Here is a 23,995-nt window from a genome sequence, read left to right on the forward strand (position 1 = left end):
CCACCAGGCCATGGCCCTGAAGTCATGCCAGGAACCTGAGGACCTTAGCCCCATGTAGAGCACTGGGCTGGCCTGGGCCTACTGCCATGGCCTAGGACCCATCATGAACTCAGCTGGGCAGACAGAGGTCAAGGTTTAGGTTCAACCATGGGAGCCCAGGAGTCCTATGAGTCACCAGAGAGGGCCTGTACAGAGCTTGCTGCCCCAGTGTGGACAAACATCAGCTCTTTCTGGGGCCAATTGGGGTGGGGGTTGGGAACCACCCAGGTAGCTATGGGCCAGCTTCTGTTTTTGTTAGATCCACTCACCTAGGCCAGGCATGGTGGCTCACACCTGTAATCCCAGCACTTTGGGAGGCTGAGGCAGGCAGATCACCTGAGGCCAGGAGTTCGAGACAAACCTGGCCAACATGGCAAAACCCGTCTCTACTAAAAATACAACAACTAGCCAGGCATGGTGGCACGCACCTTAGTCCCAGCTACTCAGGAGGCTGAGGCACGAAAATTGCTTAAACCCAGGAGGCAGAGGTGGAGATTGCTGTGAGCCAAGATTGTGCCACTGCACTCCAGCTTGGGCTATAGAGCAGACTCTGTCTCTAATAATAATAAGAAATAGATTCACTCACCTAAAATGGCGCTGTTGAGGGCAGCACACACAGGTTCCCTCTGGATGGGGTCAAGCTGCTGGCCAACTGGGCAGCTCCAGGGGTCTGAGTATGCCAGCAGGCTGAAGGCATCCTACAGGACAGGGCATTCTTGAGAGGACTGTGGCACACACCATAGCTCACCCTGCTACCCGTGGCTCCAGAGGGAGACAGGGCCCTGCATGATGCCCAGCCTGGAATGTGGGGTGTAGGGTCGGGCAGGGCTGTACTCTCCCCAGAGCCTAGGTGTGGAGGGCACATGTCCAGTGGGCCCAGATGCCCCACTTCCCTCTGCAGACCTGGCTGGAGCCCACTCTTTCCTGCTGCCCCCTGGACTCTCCCAGAGCCACCCTGCCCCCAACACCAAATGGGGCCTGCTCTGCATGAGGCCCGGCTCATCCTGTACCTGCAGCATCTCTGTGTGGGCCAAATTCTTGCCGTACTCCCGGCCCAACTGCTCACTCAATGCCTGCAACTCGCGGCCAAACAGAATGATCCTTTCTGTGGCAGCCTGGTTGCCCCCGCAGAGCTGCCGCCGAGGATGCCCGTCATCTGCATCCAGAACCCAGTGGAGAACATGTTAGGAGGGGTGAAGAGGGAAGGGCAGGACTGGGGTGGGGCAGGAAGGACCCCGGGTGGGCTGCAGCTTCTGCCAGAGGCAGGCAGGGCTGGGAGGAACAGGTGAGGCAGCTACAGTCAAGGCGTTCTTCTCTTCATTCACCTGGTGCATAGTCTAGGGTTTAGGGAGGACTTGGAAGTTGTCCCTCTTCCCAGCCTGCACAGACGCAGGGTGCTCATTAGGGTGCCCATGCTCTCGAACACCCTCCAGCCTCAAACATAGGTGGTCTTGGCACAGGCCAGGGCCTTCGTACATTTGGAGCCACCTCAAGGACCCATTCACAATCGGCTAAGGAGGCTGTGGACCAGGTCTGGCTGAAGCTTCTCAAGATGCCAAAGCCTGCCTACCCCAGCCCCTCCCAGGGGAAGAGGGCACCCAGACTGCACACTGCCCTCAAAGAATAGCACACCGGGCCGTGGCTCTCACCCATGCTGGACTCATCCGTCTGCAGGTCCTCATGCTTGTAGGCACCATTAACAATGCGTGTGGACATGCCTCCTAGCACACCGTTGGGGTAGTGCTCTGCCTCCATCTCCATCTCACTGTCGCTGTGGGGAGGGGTTGAGGTGGGAGTTGGCCCAGGGGGTGTGGTTGGAGCAGCCTGGTTGGGCCTCCTTTCAAGCTGTAGCCATGGGTTGCTGTGGGTGAACCGAGGACCCCCAGGAACATGAAAGGACAGCTCAGGCTTCCAAGTCTTCAGCACTTGGCCCCCACTGTGACACCAGCTATCCTCAGAGGCCTGTCACCTGATTCCCACCCTTGTCCCAGTGCTGCCTCTGTGATTCTCCCCTCCCGGCCCTCCTCTGAGTTCACACACCTCTTCTACATATCCCCCAACCTAATGACTGGGCCCCATGGCCCCCATGGGCAGCTCTGTGGCCTTGGTTGGAAGCCAAACTCAGGTCAGCCTTGAGGTGTACCTGGGGATGCTGAGAGCCACCTAGAGCTCTAGCCTGCGGCTTAGCTTCCCCTGCCTGCCCAACCTGGCTGTCTACAAGCCAGAGCCAGGGAAAGCTCCCTCATGATGGACCCTGAGGGTTCTCACAGGCCCGGCCTCTTTGGAGGAGACCACATCCTCAGCCTGGCATCACTGGAGCCTCTGGAGAAAGCCAAGGCCAAGGAAAGTGCAGCTAAATCGTGGGGAGGGCCAGAAGCCAGAGCTGATGTCTGGCCCGGTGGGCCAAAAATTAGGACTCCAGGCACAGACCTGAGATGGAGGCTGGGGGTGAAGGGCAGGGCGCTCAAAGGACATACTGCAGTGGGCCCAGCTGGCATAAGGCAGAAGGCAGAGGAGGAAGCAGAGCAAAGCAGGCACCTGGTCTCCTGGTTACTGGTACTGCTGTGGTGCTGGGACTTGGTGGAGTCTGTTGAGTTGGACTCGGAGTAATTGACGGAGGATGGGGAAGAGGAGGAGGAGGAGGAGGAGGAGGACGAGGATGAGGAGCTGGGTGCAGGGTATTTACTGTGGTTCTGTTTGCTCTTGGTGGACGCGACGCCATTGCTACAGCTGGGACTGTCTGCTCCTAGAAGCCAGGGTGACAGTCAGAAGAGGAGGGGCAGCTTCCCATGAAATGGAGCCCCAAGAACAACCACAGTGGTCCCATTTCCCTTCTCCCAAATCCAGCAGTGAGCCCTGAGACCAGCCCAGGAAAGGGTATGTGGAGTGGCCTCTCTCCTCCACACCAGTTCTTCCCAGAGCCCTCTGGAGAGTGGCTGACCTGTGTTGTGCATGTGGGAACTACTGGGGCCATGTCGGGGACTGAGGCTGGGGGAGCCAGGGTAGCTGTCCTGGGACTTGGGGCTTCGGGAGCTCAAACTTCGGACCTCACTGTCCGTCCCATTCACCATCTCCACAAACTGCCGGCACCTGTGGAGGGAGCGGAGCAATAATGCTCTGGTTGTGGTCCAGGCTGACGTTCCCAACACCAGCTGAAAGGGGCTGGACTCTGGGGGAGCTGGGGGTGCCCAAGACTTACTTGAGCATGAAGAGGAGGTTGGGGTTGTGCTCCAGCAGCCCTGGGTAGAAGCGCTGGGTGGTCTCGATGGCCTCGCCCACACGGCCCTCCAGCACCAGCTTCTGGATCTCTGCAGGGTGCAAGAACACAGCAGTGAGCGAGGGCTACAGGCCTCTCCCACAGCCACACACCTGGGATGCTGCCAGCCTCAGGGTAGGGTCCGGCTCAGAGTGCCTCGCCAGCTTGAAATGCTCACAGGAGAGGAGGCTGGAGAAAGAACCTGACTGCCCAGCCCAACAGATCCTGGTTTCTGCCAAGTGTCAGAGAGTCCTCAAGAATATGGGGAAGATGGAGGGGAGACTCTCAGCCCAAAGGCAGGAGGGTCTGCTCCTGCAGGGCACGTGGTGCCAGGGACCTGGGAGCAGGGTAGGGCCCCAGCTGGGGCAACATGATCTGGGGATGGGCACCCAGGCAGCTTGGCGGCCTGAGTGGCTCCTCTTCAGACAGACTTCTCTCTTTCCAGGCCTCACAGGGGAATGGCAATGGAATCACACTGGTTTCTGACCAGGGCTCTGGCTGGTGGTCTTCAGGGGCTGCAGCATGCCCCCTGCTGGGAGAGGAGGCCATCCTCCTCATGCTGGCACCTCTGATGTTGACACCTCTCAGGCTCTTGCCGTGGGGCCTGGTGCATCTCGCTGGGAGCAACTTCAGAGTCTGAGGCTCTCATTCATAGATCCCAAGTCTGGGATCCCTTTCCGTCTGTCTGGCTGAGCACAGCTTCTCTGGGAGACAGACACGTGCACATACAGAAGAGACAGCAGGCTTGGAGAGGGGTAGGCAGGCACTCACAGACACGCATATCCACACCCACTCGCCCTCATTCTCCTTTTCTCCTTCTAGCTCCTCACTGGGCTCCTTTTCCTCTTTTCCAACACCCCTCCTTCCATGAAAGAGCCTCCAGACACACAGCATCCAGGCCAGCATCAACACTGGGAGAGCTCTGGCCAAGGGAGGACTTTAGGTTGTCTGCAAAGGGCAGGACCAGTGGTGGGGAGCAGAGGGTAGTGCCCCCACAGCAGCCATTGAGCACTGGCTTTGCCCTATCTGACCACTTCAGTCCCCTCTCTGGCTAGGAATAAGCAGAACTACTAAGGCAGGCAAACAGCCTTCCTGGAAGACCATGAACAGGAGGTTGAGAGGAATCCAGGATTCAGGGGGAAAGAAACAAGCAGGGAGGAAATGGAGGAATGGAACCAGCCATGCCAGGGCCTGGCCTGCGCCCAGCCTTCAGAATGTGCATTAGGGAGGCTGCCCTGAGATGTCTCCATCCTGCCAACTGTCCATCTGGGCAGTGCCATCTTGAAGGTGGGACAGGAACATGGCCTCGGGCTGCAAGCTGGTCATGAGGACCAGAGCTGAATGGACTCCTGACAGGTTAACCAGGGTTGACATGAGCCAGAGAGCAGAGTTAGGGACAGGTGAGGAAGGGAAAGGGAAAGTAGAATAAACCTTACTTTGTCTGTTCTTTATGGACGCCTGTTCTTCCTGAATCGGGGTTTCAGTCATTCGAGCAAAAGCCGTGGCTGTGGCACAATACCCATGATGCACGAGGTAAGATGAAACCATGCTAGAAGAAAGGAAGAGCTTCAGGTGACACTCAAGAACTGCACTTCTCACTGACTACCCAATGGACTCAGGACAGATTACCTCCCCCAGAGGTCTCCCTAAACACGTCCTGGAGGTGTAACCTCCACAGAATGAGAATAAAGGGGCTGAAACAAAATGAAAACTTCCCCCATGGTGCCCCACAGTCATGAAGTCAGGCTTCGGAGGGGCTGGTCACCACATCTGTGCCCACAGTTCAGAGGAGTGGCTGCAGTTTATCTGAGACATGCTGCCCACAAGTAAGCGAGTACGATAACAGAAGTACACACACAGGCACACTCCTCACAGGTGGCTGCCTCTTTGGGAAATGCAGCAAGCCTAAGAGGCCAATAGTCTCACTGATAGCTTCCCGAAACTGCAGCTAGCCAGGTAATCTGGCAGATTTCCAGACAGGATGCATGCCACATGCACACCTTCTACAGACACAGGAGCCCCTCTGCAGGCTGTGCCATGTACCTGAGAGAAGCATTTCAGCCCTCCAGGTGAACCTGCCCTCAGCAGTTCCAGCTCTAGTGAGTGAGTGATGGGAAGCTAACTCACAACCCAGAGTTATACCATGATACACCACAAATCAGGGGCCCAAGAAGCCAAGCAATCAGGCTGATTTTGCCAGGCAGAGATAGGCAGCAGCAGGGCCAATGGGAACACAGTCATTGGGAAATGGTCTGGAGAAGTCTGACTCCCTGTAGCCATTTAACCCCAGCAGAAGCTGGCTGAACAGTGGCACATGTGTGTACACATATAAAGCAGAGGCTGAACCCTCAAATCTGATGTGTACAGGAGTGAATACCTTGGTGTGTACATGTGTCTGATGTCATTACTGTAACTCTAAACACAAATGTCTGAAGGGTTGTCAGGTGGAAGGCACAGAAGTTTGGGTGTGTGTTCCCTCAAGCTTTAAGGGGTAAATGAGATAATACACATAAAGTACCTGGCAGGAAGAAGTCCATAAATAAGACTTCTTATTATGAAATGATATATTACATAATATTATAGTATAAATAATAATTATCAGCTGGGCGTGATGGCTCATGACTGTCATCCCAGAACTTTGGGAGGACAAGGCGGGAGGATCACTTGAGGCCAGGAGTTGAAGACCAGCCTGGCCAACATTGCAAGATCTCATCTCTACTTTAAAAATATGGCCGGGCGTGGTGGCTCACACCTGTAATCCCAGCACTTTGGGAGGCTGAGGCGGGTGGATCACAAGGTCAGGAGATCAAGACCATCCTGGCTAATGGGGTGGAATGCCGTCTCTACTAAAAAAATACAAAAAAAAATTACGCCCGGGCGTAGTGGCGGGCACCTGTAGTCCCAGCTACTCAGGAGGCTGAGGCAGGAGAATGGCTTGAACCCAGGAGGCGGAGCTTGCAGTGAGCCGAGATTGCGCCACTGCACTACAGCCTGGGCGACAAAGCGAGACTCCATCTCAAAAAAAAAAAAAAAAAAAAAAAATTATTGGCTGCGTGTGGTGGCTCATGCCTGTAATCTCAACACTTTGGGAGGCCGAGGCAGGAAAATCACTTGAGCCCAGGAGTTTGAGACCAACCTGGGCAACATGGAGAAACCCTGTCCCCACAAAAAATACAAAAAATTAGCCAGGCGTGGTGGTGCATGCCTACAGTCCCAGCTACTCAGGAGACTGAGGTAGAAGAATTGCTTGAGCCCAGGAGGTCCATGCTGCAGTGAGCCATGACTGTGTCACTGCACTCCGCCTGGGCAATAGAGTAAACTCCTGACTCAGAAAAAAGTAAAGTAAGTATAATTATTATTATTACACCATATTATTATTATAAACACAAGGGTAAATATGAAAAAGTCTTTATCTACAAGAGGGTTACCTACACAAGTAAAAGAGAAGGAATTACCTGACCTTCCACTAGAGGAAGCCAGCCAAAAGGCTTGTGACAAATTTGTCTCTGTGATAACATAGCCATTATCAATATTCATTAAATGAAGTTATGTAAAACCACAGTACACAAATTATATGCAGGTCTTGGCAAATGCTACATATGAACACATACAAGCACATGGATACACACATGTAAACAAAAACACCTATGTGCTATACCAGACATGGTAGCACATGCCTGTGATGCCAGCTACTCAGGAGGCTGAGGTGGGAGGATCACTTGAGCCCAGGAGTCCAAGCTGGGCAACAAAGTGCGACCCCATCTCAGTATTTTTTTAAAAACCCCAAAACAAAAACACATCCATGTGCTGAGCCTAGGCCCTGAAAACTGAGAGTATCAGTTCCTCCCCTACACCGACTTGGCATCTTCACCCCTCTTCTTGGCAATCCCACCAAGCCTGCTCTGGGAGTGGCGCTGTCCTGGCCATCCAAGGAAGTCCTTGTCATCTGCTCTGGGGGGCTGTGAACAAGAGGCAGCAATGCTGTTTTTCCTGGGGAAGGTCTGGCCACCTAGCCCCTGCCTCAGCCCATCCTTGGGGCCTGCCTCAAGGGACAAAGGCTGCACAAAGAACTCAGTGTGTACCCCAACCCCACCCCAGGAATCCTAGCACCCTGGTGCCTTTGCAGGGCAATGACCACAGGCAGTGGAAGCCCAGCCCTTCCCCATGCCCATCTGCCCATCCTTGAGAGCCAAGCTAACACCCACCTCCTGGCAGAGTGGGTACTGGTCACTGCCTCAGTCAGGCTTGCAGATGGCAAGTGGAAGAGAAACCCAAAGCTGGCCTCCCTTGGGAGTTCAGCGACACTGGCTTCCAGGACAGTCTGGGAATTAATCAGCCAAGGAGCTAGCTCAGCTGGTCCTAGGGAGAACTCCCTTCCCTCCACCACCGCTATAGACGAATGAGACTCAGTTGGATGCTGGGCCCTGTGAGGTGGCCTCAGGCCAGAGTCACAGCACCATGGATACTCCCTATGGTAGAAAAAGGGTCCACAGAGGAAGAGACCACAGGGCACCCTCTGCAAAATCCTCTGCAAAATGACCTGGGGAAGGAAAACAGCCCTGCTGGTGATCTTATATACAGGAGCCTCCAATCTGGCTGAGAGGCAAAGGTTTAATTAGGAGCAGCCCGGAGAACTCGGTGGGAGCTGTCCATCCGACGACAGAGAAGCAGGAGCGCTGCAGGCTGAATGGCCCTGGGAATGCTTCCCAGAAAGGATCCACCCGCTGGAATTTGTAAGAACAGCTTGTAGCCCTACAGGGGCCTAGAGTGAAGTGCGCTGGGGTGGGGTGGGAGTGGGTAAGGGCGGGAGCAGGGCACTCACTTCTGCAGCACTGCCTGCCACTCGCCAAGCCGGGCACTGATGGGGAAGCAGTGGACCGTGCCCTGGACCTTGGCACGCCACTCCCGCATGTAGTCCTCAATGTCAAACAGGAAGGGCTGCTGCCCAAAGTTGGCGTCCACAATCTCCCCAGGTGTCTGCAGGCCTACGGTGGGGTAGAGGTTGGCCTGAGGAGGAGAATGAAATGTCAGTCAGGCCCTGAGGGCAGTGGGGTTCTAAGGCCTCACCTCACCTCCATGGCTGCTGCTGGCCCATGCTTGGGCTGGGAGAGTTGCAGCAAGGCTGGAGGAGGCAGGGCGGAGTCACCTCTGTCCACCTCCCTAGCAGAGACATTATGCCCCAAAGCTTGAGGGGAGAAAGCAAAAGAAAAGCAAGCAAGGCACATCATGGAGAGTGTCCTGCCCTGTATCAGAGGCCATTGTGTCCTCAAGGCCCAAGAGCCCTTTCTGGAACTCAGCCAAAGCATACAGAAATGGGCTGGGCTCCACGACCCTGCAGACGTGCCCATGAGGGTCTGCTGCAATAGTGGGTCATGGCTCCTCTTGGAAAGATCCAGGGCCAAGGATCTCTCTGTCTCAAAAAAAATAAGACACATGAGGCTGGGCACAGTGGCTCATGCCTGTAATCCCAGCACTTTGGGAGGCCAATTTAGGAGGATCGCTTGAGCCCAGGTTTTCAAGACCAGTCTGGGCAACAAAGTGAGACCCTGTCTCTACAAAAAATAAAAAGATAAAAATTAGCCAGGTGTGGTGGTATGCACCTGTGGTCCCAGCTACTTGGGAGGCTGAGGTGGGAAGATGGCTTGAGTCCAGGAAATTGAGGCTGCAGTAAGCTGTGATTCTGCCACTGCAACCCAGCCTTGGTGACAAGAGTGAGTCCCTGTCTCAGAAAGAAAAAAAAAAAAAACAACCAAAAGATAGATACATGGGGGGTAGGCAGAGATGGGATGACGCAGGAAAGGAGGGAGGAGGGGAACATGGCAAAAGGGAACCGGTGGTCTAGACCCCTGGTGCTGGCAAAGGGTGAAGAGAAGCTACCCTTCCTGTTAGAGGCTCGCTAAGAGGATCTTCTGGCCAGTAGGGTGTGAGGCTCCCTGCTTTCCACCTAGCCTCTACCATGACTGGCTTTTGTCCGGTCCCTTCCTCACTTGGTGGTTCCTGTGGCTCCCCACTGCAACTGTCCAGAGCCTCGCTAGCCTCCTCCCCACTGTCACTGCAGATGGTCTTCCCAGGGCCCTGAGTCCACCCTTCACCTCCGTGCTCAGGCCATGTTCCTTCCTGAGTATCATGCACTTTTTTTTTTTGAGACGGAGTTTCGCTCTTGTTGCCCAGGCTGGAGTGCAATGGCGCGATTTCAGCTCACCGCAACTTCCACCTCCTGGGTTCAAGCAATTCTCTTGCCTCAGCCTCCTGAGTAGCTGGGATTACAGGCATGCGCCACCACACCCGGCTAATTTTGTATTTTTAGCAGAGATGGGGTTTCTCCATGTTGGTCAGGCTGGTCTTGGACTCCCAACCTCAGGTGATCTGCCCACCTCAGCCTCCCAAAGTACTAGGATCACAAGCGTGAGCCAGCGCGCCTGGCCAACCATGCATTTTTGTACCTGCACAAGGTATGGGACCTTTTCCTGTATGCTGGCTTCAGCCCACCATGGGCTCTGCACACAGAGGACCTCTCGCTTCCTTTCTTTCCCCTACCATCCTCCACACCACAGGCAAGGCCCGCCTCCTCCAGCAAGCCTTCCCTGACCGTCACTGCCTACCATGTCTTTCCCCCATACCTTCTTGCATGTGGCTGCATACTGGCCATGCTCATGCCTGGTCATTTCATGTCACGTCCCCATAACTAGACCCTTCCCTAGCCAGGGTCAGCATTCTCCACCTGATTCTGTTCTCTTTGCCTAGGACCACAGCCCCTCTCTGGGGCTTCCAGGTAAGAGGGAAGGATTCTGAGCCATGGACTGGAGGTTTTAACAGGACCCTGGGTGCTATGGTCTGGGCTTCAGAGGCCCATAAGATCACAAAGGCATTTCCTGGGGCATCACTGGGGTGTCTGGGATCCCAAAGCAGCCACCAGAGTCAGCAAACCTTCCTTCCTTCCAGAACCTAGCCAGAACACACAGAGCCAGGCCAGGCTCCCAGCATCCTGGGTGGAGGCCCTGCATGTGATTAGGCCTGTGATGACTCATAATAAAGAGAGACTGGAGTACAGGTGCGGGATGGCTGGAGGTGAGGATATGCCCTGAACTAAGCAAGCAGAAAACTCCATCCTTTTCTGCTTTTTTTTTTTTTTTTTTTGAACTAAGCAAGCAGAAAACTCCATCCTTTTCTTTCTTTTTTTTTTTTTTGAGACGGAGGCTCGCTCTGTCGCCCAGGCTGGAGTGCAGTGGTGTGATCTCAGCTCAAAGCAAACTCTGCCTCCCGGGTTCAGGCCATTCTCCTGCCTCAGCCTCCCGAGTAGCTGGGACTACAGGCGCCTGCAACCACGCCCGGCTAACTTTTTTTGTATTTTTAGTAGAGACAGGGTTTCACCCTGTTAGCCAGGATGATCTTGATCTCCTGACCTCGTGATTCGCCCACCTCGGCCTCCCAAAGTGCTGGGATTACAGGTGTGAGCCACCGCACCCGGCCAGAAAACTCCATCCTTTTCTAAGAAGAGAAGACCCCACAAAGCTCACCTCTCTGGCTTGGGGGTGCCCTAGATAGTAGCAGATGAGTTCCCCTAGGGCACTGGCTTTCCTCAGGGATCTCTGATGGGTATGTACAGGGACTAGGTTCCCTCACAGTTCAGGAAGAATTCCCTACACTCTGCACCCCAGCTGACACACAGCTGGTTTAGACCAGTTGAGCCATGGAGGTATCTTCATTCCACCACCCTACACGCCCCAGCCCCACAGCTGCCTTTGGAAGTGCCACAAATTACTGTCACCTGCTAAGAGTTGTAGGAAGATCAGACCTTACTGCTGGAGAGAGAGGAAGGCCAGCAAGTGCCCCTCCTGGTACCCTCAAGCTGACAGCATGGCACACATCCCTGGTTGGGGAAAGAACCAGACTCCACACCCTGCACTTGCAGGTACCACCGTGCCCCATCCCAGTCAGCCCCCAGAAACCCAGGAGGGGAAGACTCAATAGTAGTACTCACCGGGAGGTCTGTGAAGGCTATACCTGTGGGGGGAAAGGAACAGTCATCAGGGCCAGCCCCTGGGGCTACTCTGCCTCTGCACCCCATGGTGGAGCCAGTGCTAGGGCTGGGTAGTTGTTTTTTTTGGTTTGTTGTTGTTGTTTTGAGACAGAGTCTCCCTCCGTAGCCCAGGCTGGAGTGCAGTGGTGCGATCTTGGCTCACTGCAACCTCTGCCTCCTGGTTCAAGCAATTCTCTGGCCTCAGCCTCCCCAGTAGCGGAGATTACAGGTGCCCACCACCACGCCTGGCTAATTTTTGTATTTTTAGTAGAGGCAGGGTTTCACCATGTTGGTCAGGCTGGTCTTGAACCCCTGACCTCAAGTGATCTGCCCGCCTCAGCCTCCCAAAGTGCTAGGATTACAGGCATGAGCTACTGTGTCCAACTGGGCAGGTTTTTTTTTTCTTTTTTTTTTTGAGATGCAGTCTCACTCTGTCGCCCAGGCTGGAGTGCAGTGGTGCGATCTCGGCTCACTGCAAGCTCTGCCTCCCCGGTTCACGCCATTATCCTGCCTCAGCCTCCCAAGTAGCTGGGAATACAGGCGCCCACCACCACGCCGGGCCAATTTTTTCTATTTTAGTAGAGACGAGGTTTCACCATGTTAGCCAGGATGGTCTCGATCTCCTGACCTTGTGGTCTGCCCACCTCAGCCTCCCAAAGTGCTGGGATTACAGGCGTGAGCCACTGAGCCCGGCCCCGGGCTAGGTAGTTTTAATTAGACCATGGCCTTCTCTTCACTGGCGGCCTGGCCAGAAGTGAAATCAGATGCTTAGGCAGGTGCATAGCTCCTCCACCCGCAAAGAAAGCCTGCTAAGGGGAACTAAATCCAAAAGATCTATCCCCTGCGGCCCTTCAGGCCTGATACTTCTCTTGATTTAACACATATTTATGGAAACCTATTGTGCATGCCAGATCCTTTTTTGGAGAAGGGTCTCACTCTGTCGCCCAGGCTGGAGTGCAGTAGCACAATCTTGGCTCACTTCAACCTCTGCTTCCCGAGTTCAAGCAATTCTCCTGCCTCAGCCTCCCGAGTAGCTGGGACTACAGGCACATACCACCATGCCCAGCTAATATATATTTTTGTATTTTTGGTAGAGACGGGGTTTCACCATGTTGGCCAGGCTGGTCTTGAACTCCTGACCTCAAGTGATCTGCCCACCTCGGCCTCCCAAAGTGCTGGGATTACAGGTGTGAGCTACCGCGCCTTGCCCCTTTTCCATCCATTACTTCATCTGATCCTCACACCAACTCTGGGAAGCAGGCTTATTGCATTTTACAAAGGAGAAAAATAAGCCTCAGAGGTTCGACAATTTGCCAGTAGTCATAAAGCTAGCAAAAGTGGTGGGGCTGGATTTGTTCCTAGTCCAATGCTTCAATGTCATCCCCAAGCTGACAGAGAAGTGGAAACAGGGAGGGTGGCAGCTGCCTATCTCCAGTCCATACTCAGTCAGAGTCCTCAGAGGTTCCAAGCTGGCAAAGTTCAGGTTAACAATGGCCTGTGTGGAAGGATCTCTTGAGAACAGAAGTTCAAGACCAGCATGGGCAACATAGCGAGGCTCCGTCTCTACAAAATATATAAAATTAGCTGTGGTCCCAGTGACTTGGGAGGCTGAGGCAGGAGGACAACTTGAGCCCTGCAGGTTGAGGCTGCAGTGAGCTAGTATGATTGTGCCACTGGGTTCCAGCTTGGGTGACAGAGCAAGACCCTGTCCCAAAAAAACAAAAACAAAAAACAGCCTGTCAAAAACCCTCCTGCCAAGAGAAGTGGTTGCATTTCTAGGGACCTCAGCTCTGAATTGGAAGTGAGGGTAGACGGGAGTGGGACCACAACTATATAAGCAGGCTACCAGAGCACCCATGTTCTTCAAACTGAGAAATGACAAATGACTCAGGACCAGTGGAGGCTCTCCAAGGACTCAAAGCCCTCTCATTTTTTAGATAAAGTCTTTTTTTTTTTTTTGAGATGGAGTCTAGTTCTGTCGCCCAGGCTGGAGTGCAGTGGTGTGATCTCGGCTCACTGCAAGCTCCGCCTCCCAGGTTCACACCTTTTTTTTTTTTTTTTTTTTTCCTGAGACGGAGTCTTGCTCTGTCCCCTAGGCTGGAGTGCAGTGGTGTGATCTCAGCTCACTGCAAGCTCCGCCTCCCGGGTTCACGCCATTCTCCCGCCTCAGCCTCCCAAGTAGCTGGGACTACAAGTGCCCGCCATCATGCCCGGCTAATTTTTTTTTGTATTTTTAGTGGAGACGGGGTTTCACCGTGTTAGCCAGGATGGTCTCGATCTCCTGACCTCATGATCTGCCTGTCTCAGCCTCCCAAAGTGCTGGGATTACAGTCGTGAGCCATCATGCCCGGCAGATAAAGTCTTATATTTCCCAGAAGCTCCTGAGCTTTTGGCCTCTGAGGTTTTCAAACTGCTGATTCCTTAGAGATCTCCAGTCTGCTATCCAACCCCTGCCCAGAAAAGAAACTGAAGCCCTGCAAAATAGAACAGGGTCTATTCTATTTTGGGTCTGACAACAGGTCTCCCAGAAACCTGGCCGGAATCATGCCAGCCAGCACATACCACATGCTTCCTCTATGCTGGGCACTGGACTGAGTGTCTTATAAGGCACTATTCAATCCTCAGAACAACCTTGGAAGATGTATACTACCTCTGACACTAGTTCACATATGAAAAAACCAAGATGCAGAGAGATGGTTTATATTCTTTGTTCGGCTATTTTGTTTGCTTCTCACTGAGGGACGCTCATAAGCCGCATGGTCTGCCTGTCTGAAGCCACTTTTGGGCCCCACATGCACAGTCGGCATGACTCTGGCATGCTGGCAGGACTGAATCCAGAAATCTCTCTGTACCCAGGAGAAGACCCCAATGTCCACCCTCCAGGTCTGCCCAGGAGCTGCCCTCATGGATCTCAGCATGGCCAGGATATTGCTTACTCCAGGGCTCATGGCGGAGTCCCCAGGAAGCCTGGAAAAAGGGAGTCCAAGCTCCGTAAATTATATATAGTGTGACCTTTGGCAAGTAACCCAACCTCTCTGAGCTCATCTGAAAAAAAGAGATAATATCGATATCTCGACTTCAAGGAAAAAGGGAGAAAATGAGACATTCTGTGAAAGCTACTTCATGAACCCTAAGGTCTAGGTATAAGTCAGCTGCGGTAATGCCACAGGGTGAGGCAACTGCCACACTTTTGGTCAGGGGATGACCTACCCAGGCTTGCCCAACTCTGCCTCACAATGGCACCCAGGAAGGATAAGGCCTTGAGGTGCTTCCAGGAGAATGAGGAAAGACGCTACTCCACCCACTACTGCACTGGACAAGGGCAACACTGCTCCTCCAGCCTGCAACATCATTTTGATGGCAAGATCTGAGTTGACCCATGGGAAGAAGGTTCAGGCAAAGATCCAGGATGCAAACGGGATAGCTGAACTTGCTGATAAGGAGTACCCAGAGCCAAACAGACACAGGTCAGGGACCGCTGAGGCTGAGAACATAAAGACCTTGTGGGAAAGCACAGAGCTGTGTGGAAATGACTGTGAGCACATGGACCACTTGCAAATGAGACATCAGTCCGTATCTCCGTTCACTCATTCCTTCATCCTTCTACCAAGTATTTGTTGTCACAAGACTAGAGAAACAGTTGCAAACCTGGCCCTCAGATTCCAGCAAGAGAGATGGCACATGACTAAGAATTACGCAGACAACTGACCAATGGCACATAGTGCAAGGGCTGTTGACAGAGGAAAGGAGCAGGGAGGCCAGAGGCAGGAGACATCATTCCGCTGCTGTAAAGTGGGGAAGGGATCGATTCTGAAGCACATTATTGATAAGATGGCTTGGGAAAAGGAAACAGAGACAGTAGAAGATTCACCATGCATTCTGTCACTCCAACTTCACTGCTTTTCCGTTAAATTTTGTAATCTAAAAATGCAGGGGACAGGCCATATCCCGTTTTCAGTAAGGTCTCAATAATATCCATGTGGAAAAAATGGAAAAATATGAGCTTCAGGAACTAAGTGATTCTTTTTTTTTTTTTTTTTTTTAATATATAGGGACGGGGTCTCACCACTTGCCCAGGCTCATCTCGAACTCCTGGGCTCAAGCAATCTGCCTACCTCGGCCTCCCAAAGTGCTGGGAATACAGGCGTGAGCCACCGCGCTCAGCCAACTTAGTGATTCTTAAATGGCTGATGTCTTCCAGGACAAGCTCAACTATACACTGAAGGGCTCAAATCTTAACCTTCTCTTCTTCCTATATTTTTTAACAGTAACTTCATGAAAACATAAACACAAACAACAAATTTTAGATTAACACAACACTGAAAAGGGTATCAAATATTTGAGATAGAACAAGTAAGAACACAGAAGGTGTTGACAGGCTGGAAAAAATGTCAAAATACTACCAGATGAAATTTAATTACAAGATGTGTGAGGTCTTGGATGGGGGTCTATGAAAAGCATCCACTAAGGAGATGGATGTCTAAAAACAGCCTAAGGGCTTGAGGTGACATTAAAGTGGCCATCTGCTCTCTATGGGACCTTGGGACTTGACTGACAAAGAGCTCATGGCCCTTTGGTGGTCCCGGTGCACATGAAAGGCCTGAAGGAGAGAGATGCAGGTGCAGAGGGAACAGTAGAGTCTGCCCCCATCCGTGAGCAAAATGTGGGCAAGCTGGAGGGATGTGAGGAAGGCAGCTATACAAGGGGGCAGGTGAAGGGGGGCTTGGATACAGGGTGAGAGCCCACAATAGTGGCCCCTGGGACTTTGACAGCAGAACCCAGAGCCAAGAAATAGCGGAATCAGAGTGCAGAGTGGAGAGTGAAGAGCTGTCTTGAGGCCCTGGCCCACCCTCTATCCGCTAGCTCCTCACCAGCTGGTCACTAGCAACTGCAGCCAGGTGGTCATCAATTTCAGAGGAGGGTTTCTCTGATGTGCACCTAGGTCAGCTTAGCAGTGTCCGTGCTATGTTCTCGGCTGCCTAGCTACCAAGGCTTTCCTACCAACTCTTGGCTGGGGCATCCAGTTGCCCTGTGGAGGAATGCTGGCTCCTAGGCATGCAGCCCCAGCCATCAGCAATCCAATTCCCACTCAGGTCCCCTGATACTAGCTGTGCTCATCTCCTAGAGAAGTCATAGAGGGGATGTGGAGAGTTGCAGCCACCTTTTTACTGACCCTCAAGCCAAGGGAAATGGGACTTCTAGGAGTTGGGTTCCAAGCAAAATGCCCAACTCCCTTTCCTGGCAGAGCTGCTGGCAGCTGGGCTGGTAGAGTTCTGCCAGTCCTCTCCTCACTATACCATTCCATTCTGGAGAACTAGGGTGTGTAGATCGGGGACTTCTGCAAACCCAGGCAGGCAGACCAGGCTGTTAGTCACCACCTCAGGGCCAATGTGGCCAAATACCAGTTAGCACCTGGTAGGCACGGCATCAGAATAGCCAAAGTCTCTTCCTCTCAAGCCCTAATCCTAAATGTCTACGCATGTACAGGATCCCTTCCAGGGATCCCACGGGCCCCATCCTCTTCCACTGATTGCTATTTCTCCTGGGTTTCTTCTCCTGGTTAAAAACAATACTAATCCAGCCATTTTCTCACCTTTCCTTCTTGCAAGTGCACCCCATCTGTCACCAAGCCCTGCAGGGCCACATCTGGGCCTTTGTCCTGCACCCATCCCTACTGCCTTACCTCAGGCCATCTGCCTCTTCCCCTGGTCTTTACTCTGGTCCATCCTTCATGGTTTCACCAGAAGCCTTTTTCAATGTTAACTGCCCCGGCTGCTGCTCATTCACCAAGAACAGACCAGAGGTCTGGCCCTATCTGACTCCCACCTGTCTGTTTACCTCCTGGACTAGTGCCACCCTCACTGCTGCTCCACGCAACCAGCACCAAAGTCTGGGCCAGGTCACAGGCACGCAAACCACCACCACGCAACCTATGCAAGGGTTCCCCAAACTTCTCATCCAACGCCAAACCTTGCTCCAACAAGTGCCACCAAAGCCAAGATCACGACCAGGATACTGCTGTACTCTCAGCATCCTCCCTGGGCTGGATAAACGCAGCTGACTGGCTGGATGAACAAAGGCGTGCCCCTGCTACCCTCTATTCACCTGAAAGGGCTCCAATGCCTGGAAATGGTGCGGTACCCCAGAGCTCAGCAGAGGCGACACTGCCTTGAGCACTTGCCCCTGAGCCTCTCACCAACCAAAGTGGCTCCACAGAGCAGAGCCTCCAAGGTCCCTTATGCACACACCAAGGCTGTGGCCATTCTTGGTGTAGAAGCAGGTGCCATTGATGAGGTTGACACAGCAGCCGATCACGTCTCCTGTGGTGAATGTGGGACCATAGGGCTGGCCAGTCCCCGAGGAGCAGAACGAATGCCCATCATCACCATGGTAACCATAGGAATGTTTGTCCCAACCTGTGGGGGAAGAGAGCAGCAATAACTGAGTAGGTACTTGAGGGAGGAACAAGACAGTCACAGAAACCCACCCAGGTCTCTCAGCCTCTCCTCAGCCTGCCCCACCTCTGTCAGCACTCTTGGCTTCTAGCAGAGCCACCAATAGACAGAGTCTGGCTGTGAGTCCAGCAGGTGACTGCCGAAGTAGCTGATGTAGCCCCACAGAGGAATGATCCCATGCTGCAGTTAACAGGAACCAAAACCATCAGTGACCCGGAAGGAACATACCAGAGGGTGGTACAACAAGGAGGTGGTCAAGGGAAGCCTTGTGAAGGAGCGGGAGCTGGAAGTAACCTTGGAAGTGTATCTGGCAGGTTGTTTAAAATGTTTTTTTTGTTTGTTTGTTTTGAGATGGAGTCTCGCTGTCATCCATGCTGGAGTGCAATGGTGTGATCTCAGCTCACTGCAAGCCCCGCCTCCCGGGTTCTCACCATTGTCCTGCCTCAGCCTCCAGAGTAGCTGGGACTACAGGCACCTGCCACAACGCCCGGCTAATTTTTTTTTTTTTTTTTTTGTATTTTTAGTAGAGACGGTGTTTCACCATGTTAGCCAGGATGGTCTCAATCTCCTGACCTCGTGATCCGCCCGCCTCAATCTCCCAAAGTGCTGGCATTACAGGAGTGAGCCACCGTGCCCAGCCTATGCCCAGCTAATTTTTTTGTATTTTTAGTAGAGAGGGGGTTTCACCGTGTTAGCCAGGATGGTCTCGATCTCCTGACCTCATGATCCACCTGCCTTGGCCTCCCAAAGTCCTGGGATTACAGGTGTGAGCCACCGTGCCTGGCCTAAAATGTATTTTATATTGAGGATTAGTTTACATATAGTAAGATTCTCTCTTTTATTTTTATTTATCTATTTTTTTTGAGACAGAGTCTCCCTCTGTCACCCAGGCTGGAGTGCAGTAGTGTGATCTTGGCTCACTGCAACCTCTGCCTCCCAGGTTCAAGTGATTCTCTTGCCTCAGCCTCTGGAGTAACTGGGATTACAGGTGTGCGCCACCATGCCCAGCTAATTTTTGTATTTTTAGTAGAGACGGGGTTTCAACATGTTGGCCAGGCTGGTCTTGAACTCCTGACCTCAGGTGATCCTCCAGCCTCGGCATCCCAAAATGCTAAGATTACAGGCGTGAGCCACCGTACCTGGCCGATTCTCCCTTTTAAACTGTACAATTCAAATGAGTTTTAACAAATGTATACAGTTGCATTACCACCACCACGATCAACACACAGAACATTTCCATCACTCTAAAGCTGAGCATGGTGGCTCATGCTTGTAATCCTAACACTTTGGGAGGCTAAGGTGGGAGGATCACTTGAGGTCAGGAGGTCAAGATCAGCCTGGGACAACATAGTGGGACCCCATCTCTATAAAAAATTTTAAAAACTGTCCAGGCGCGGTGGCTCACGCCTATAATCCCAGCACTTTGGGAGGCTGCAGTGGGTGGATCAACTGAGGTCGGGAGTTCAAGACAAGCCTGACCAACATGGAGAAATCCCGTCTCTACTAAAAATACAAAATTAGCCGGGCATGGTGGTGCATGCCTGTAATCCCAGCTACTCAGGAGGCTGAGGCAGGAGAATCACGTGAACCCAGGAGGCGGAGGTTGCAGTGAGCCGAGATCGCGCCATTGCACTCCAGCCTGGGCAACAAGAGCGAAACTCTGTCTCAAAAAAATAAAAAATAAAAAAACTTTAAAAATGAGCCAGGTGTGGCCGGGCATGGTGGCTCACACCTGTAATCCCAGCACTTTGGGAGGACGAGGCGAGCGGATCATGAGGTCAGGAGATCAAGACCATCCTGGCTAACACGGTGAAACCCCGTCTCTACCAAAAATACAAAAAATTAGCCGGGCATGGTGGTGGATGCCTGTAGTCCCAGCTACTCAGGAGGCTGAGGCAGGAGAATGGCATGAACCTGGGAGGCAGAGCTTGCAGTGAGCCAAGATTGCGCCACTGAACTCCAGCTTGGGTGACACAGCAAGACTCCGTCTCAAAAATAATAATAATAATAAATTAGCCAAGTGTGGTGGCGCCTGCCTATAGTCCCAGCTACTTAGGAGGCTGAGGCAGGAGGATTATTTAAACCCAGGAGTTCAAGGCTGCAGTGAGCTATGATCATGCCAGTGTACTTCAGCCTGGGCAACAAAGTGAGACCCTTTCTCCTCCAAAAAAAGTTCCCTCAGGCCTCTTGGGAGTCAATTTGTTCCATCCATTCCCAGTCCCCGGCAACACTAATCTGATGTGTTCCTATGGTTTTGCCTTTTCCAGAATTTCACATAAATGGAATCATAGAACATGAGGTGTCTTGCCTGGCTTCTTAGACTTAGCACAATGCATCTGCGATCCATCCATGTTGTTAGGAGAAGCAGTGTTCCATTCCTTTTTATTGCTGAGTAGTACTCCATGTTATGGATACACCCCAGTTTTTCTATCTGTTCATACACCAGTTGATGACATTTGAGTTGTTATAATTTTTAGCTATTATGAATAAAGCCAACAAATATTTGCTTTAAGGTATTTGCACAGACACATGTTTTCATTTCTCTTGGGTAAATACTTACAAGTGGTATTACTGGGTTATAAGATAAGTGTATGTTTAATTTGATAACAAACTGTCAAACTGTTTTCCAAAGTGGCTGTGCTATTTTGCATTCCAACCAGCAATGTATGAGTTCCATATCTTCTTCAGTATTTACTATTCTCAGTTTATTTTTTTTAATTTTGGCCTTTTAGTGTATATATAATGGTTTTAATATCATTGTGGTTTTAATATACATTTTCCCTATGACAAAATATACTGAGTATCTTTTCATGTACTCATTTGCCACCTATTTGTTGGAAAACTATTCAACTGTCTTTTCAAATTTTTAACTCATTTTTTATTGGGTTGTTTATTGTATTGCACTTGTTTATCGTATTGCACTGTAAAGGTTCTTGATGTAGTTCAGATACAAGTCCTTTTATGTTTTGTGAGTATTTCTTCCAGTCTATGGTTTATCATCATTTTTGTTTGTTTGTTTGTTTGTTTGGTGAGAAAGGGTCTCACACTCTCTCGTCCAGACTGGAATGCAGTGGCCCAATCTCAGCTCACCACAATCTCCACCTTCCAGGCTCAAGGGATTCTCCCACCTCAGACTTCCGAGTAGCTGGGATTACAGGCACGCGCCACTACCAGCAGGCTAATTTTTGTATTTTTAGCAGAGTCGGGGTTTCACCATGTTGGCCAGGCTGGTCTCGAACTCCTGACCTCAAATGATCCACCCACCTCGGCCTCCCAAAGTGTTGGGATTATAGGCATGAGCCATGGCGCTTGGCCTCATTTTCTTTTCTTTTTTTTTTTTTTTTTTTAAGACGGAGTCTCACTCTGTCGCCCAGGCTGGAGTGCAGTCGCGTGATCTCGGCTCACGGCAAGCTCCGCCTCCCAGGTTCACACCATTCTCCCACGTCAGTCTCCCGAGTAGCTGGGACTACAGGCGCCCGCCACCATGCCTGACTAATTTTGTTTTTGTATTTTTTAGTAGAGACGGGGTTTCACCATGTTAGCCAGGATGGTCTTGATCTCCTGACCTCACGATCCACCCACCTCAGCCTCCCAAAGGGCTGGGATTACAGGCGTGAGCCACTGCGCCCGGCCCTCATTTTCTTAATAATGCCTTTCGAAGGTGGGCTGTGATCGTGACTGGGACTGTGTTGACTCTCTAGATCAATTTGGAGAGAATAGGTAGCTTAACAATATTAATTATTCTGGCCGGATGCAGTGGCTCAGGCCTATAATCCCAGCACTTTGGGAGGCCGAGGCAGGAGGACTGCTTGAGCCCAGGAGTTTAAGACCAGCCTAGCCAACATGGTGAAACCCTGTCTCTACCAAAAATACAAAAAAAATTAGCCGGGCGTGGTGGCAGGCACCTGTAATCCCAACCACTCAGGAGGCTGAGGCAGGAGAATCACTTAAACCCAGGAAGGCGGAGGTTGCAGTGAGCCAAGATCACGCCACTGCACTCCAGCCTGGGCAACAAGAGCGAAACTCCGTCTAAAAAAAAAAAACAAAGTGCATGGTACTCAGGAAGGAAAAAATATATATATTACTATTATTTGTAAAGATAGGGTCTTTCTATGTTGCCCAGGCTGGTCTCAAACTCCTGGCCTCAAGCAATTCTCCCACCTCTGCACCAAGGTTTTAGAAAAGGGGAGAGGGGAGTGAAAAAGGGAGGAGGATGTGCAGGCAAAGGCATGAGTACAGGTGGGGCAGGAGTGGTGGAGCTGCAGAAGGGTTCGACTGCCTGGCTAAGGAGTAGAAATGGAACCCACAGAGCCATGACAAGCCCAGGACCTGCACAGGCTGGGGAGCTGATGGGCTGACAGGCAGGTCTACTCCCCAGGCACCCCTCCAGGTAGCTTCCCCAGTGTCTGCCTGCTTCCTCCTTGGGGCCTAAGCAGCATACCATAGGAACATGCTTAAGCACATCCCTCTCCTCCCAAGTGGCATGGGTAGAGGCTCTCTCCTGAGTAGAGGATCTGAGTAGCCAGAAAGCAGGGCAAGGCTCAAACATTCACAGCACATGTTGTGTACGTGAATAGACGAGGGCACAGGGTGTGGGCAGGCAGCAAGCAAAGGTGTGGGAGTGAGAAAAGAAGGATAACAGGGCCAAGGGCTGACAAGAGAGGCAGAGAGTGTGACTAGAGAGGTGACACAGCCCAGACCCTGGAGCCTAAACTCAGCATTTAAATCAGCGAGCACAAAGGAAGTTGTCCCCTTGGTCACAGCACCCATCCCAAGCCTAGTGTACCCTGAGCTTTCACATCTTTTTATCCAGGAAGCCTCTATTTAAACAAAGATTCTCCAGCACCCACAGCGGGAAACAGGCCAAGACTGAACGGCTCTCAGAAACTGGTGGAGGCCCTCAGCCCTGCTGGTGCCTCCTGCATCTCCCCACCGCCATCACCAGGAAACCAGTGTGAGAGCTGCTTGAGACTGGCTTTAGGAAGGCCAAAGCCTCTACCTGGATCCAGGCTCTATTCTCACCTTCTGAATTCCCCAAAGACATTGGAACTGCCTGGCTCAGGGGACATGTTGCTGCTCTGAGCATCAACTCAGCTCCTAAGCTCACCAGGCCCAGCAGTGGGAGAGGCCTTTCTGTTGCTAGTGGGTATGCAAATCATTTGACCTCAGAGAAATAGCTCTTTTGGGACAGAACAATGCCTATTCCCCACCAAGAGGCAGGCTCATGAGGCCGTCACAGTCAAGGCCTTTTCTCAGGCATCAACTTGGGAGACACTATGGCTCCTGATGGCAGCGGCTGTTCCCCTGGTCTATAGCAGGCTATAGATGAGGGCGGCCAGCTGGACAGCAGTGAGGAGCAAAGTGAAAATCATCCCTCCAGGTCTGGCTCAGACTGTGGTGGCCCCAGGCATGCCCACCAGCTTGCCCTGACAGGATCCACAACCATGGGCCACACCAGCCACAATAGCCCTCCTCCTACCCCTGCCCCTCATCCTTCAGATAGAGCACAGGGATTTCCCACTGCAAGGCAGTAACTGACAACAATGTGGCAACCTGTTAGGAGGGCACCCATAACCCTGTGTGTTTGGCACAGCACAACAGATGTTGCCAGGGGTCTGGGATGCCAGGAGGTAAGGTGGGGCTCTCCTCAATGCTCCTTGACCTGCACAGCCCCCTAAAGCCAAGTCCACTGCTTATGTGGCCATGGGGGCACACCATCCAGCAAAGCCACTGCCCATTCCACCCTCCCCAAATAGTCTTTCAGGAAGGCTGCTTGCTGCTCCTCCGGGTCCTCTTAGAACTATGCCCAAGAACTAGTGGTATCCACTCTGTCCTCCCCTCTTGCCAGTGCATCATGATCCAGTTCAAATTCCTGCCTCCTGGAGTCTTTCATAACATCTTTTGGTTCTCCCCTTGCACACTGCCCATATCCCTGGTCCACTGCCTGGTGCCTACCAAACCTCTTCAATCACCAGTCACTGTTCCTGGGACTGTCCATGCCCCCTCCCCCAAGATCATGAGCTCCTTGGTACAGGGGCCAAATGATCTCAGGAAAGTTCCTCCAGTGCCCAGCATGTCAGGAGTCCGAAAGGTGGTACAGGTGTGTGCACAAGCACATATGTGTGTTTATGTGCCACCAGTGACCAGCCCCAGCTGTCAGCCTGCCTCTTTCTCACACAAGGATGATCCTGTATGACAGATTTTTATGCAAATTTTACTGTCCAG

At 52.2% G+C, this 23,995-nt stretch overlaps 1 protein-coding gene across 4 annotated transcripts in view; it reads right to left on the reverse strand.

Moving 5' to 3' along the window:
- RANBP10 (RAN binding protein 10) overlaps positions 1 to 23,995 on the reverse strand; it is a 77,349-nt gene that overhangs the window by 3,625 nt on the left and 49,729 nt on the right. For 2 of the 4 annotated variants that reach the window (XM_008964577.5, XM_055100344.2), the window contains 10 exons: positions 17,564 to 17,731; positions 11,277 to 11,299; positions 8,118 to 8,302; positions 4,732 to 4,844; positions 3,239 to 3,347; positions 2,981 to 3,129; positions 2,578 to 2,785; positions 1,689 to 1,900; positions 1,050 to 1,195; positions 626 to 737 (listed from right to left, as the gene is read on the reverse strand). In XM_008964577.5, coding sequence (XP_008962825.3) covers positions 626 to 737; positions 1,050 to 1,195; positions 1,689 to 1,900; positions 2,578 to 2,785; positions 2,981 to 3,129; positions 3,239 to 3,347; positions 4,732 to 4,844; positions 8,118 to 8,302; positions 11,277 to 11,299; positions 17,564 to 17,731 — 1,425 coding nt within the window. Of the gene's footprint in view, positions 1 to 625; positions 738 to 1,049; positions 1,196 to 1,688; positions 1,901 to 2,577; positions 2,786 to 2,980; positions 3,130 to 3,238; positions 3,348 to 4,731; positions 4,845 to 8,117; positions 8,303 to 11,276; positions 11,300 to 17,420; positions 17,732 to 23,995 lie in introns of those variants that run through there. The other 2 variants (XM_003812183.7, XM_055100345.2) reach the window with 2 other exon arrangements.

Source organism: Pan paniscus, chromosome 18 (assembly GCF_029289425.2).
Source record: "Pan paniscus chromosome 18, NHGRI_mPanPan1-v2.0_pri, whole genome shotgun sequence".
In the NCBI taxonomy this organism is placed as follows: domain Eukaryota; kingdom Metazoa; phylum Chordata; class Mammalia; order Primates; family Hominidae; genus Pan; species Pan paniscus.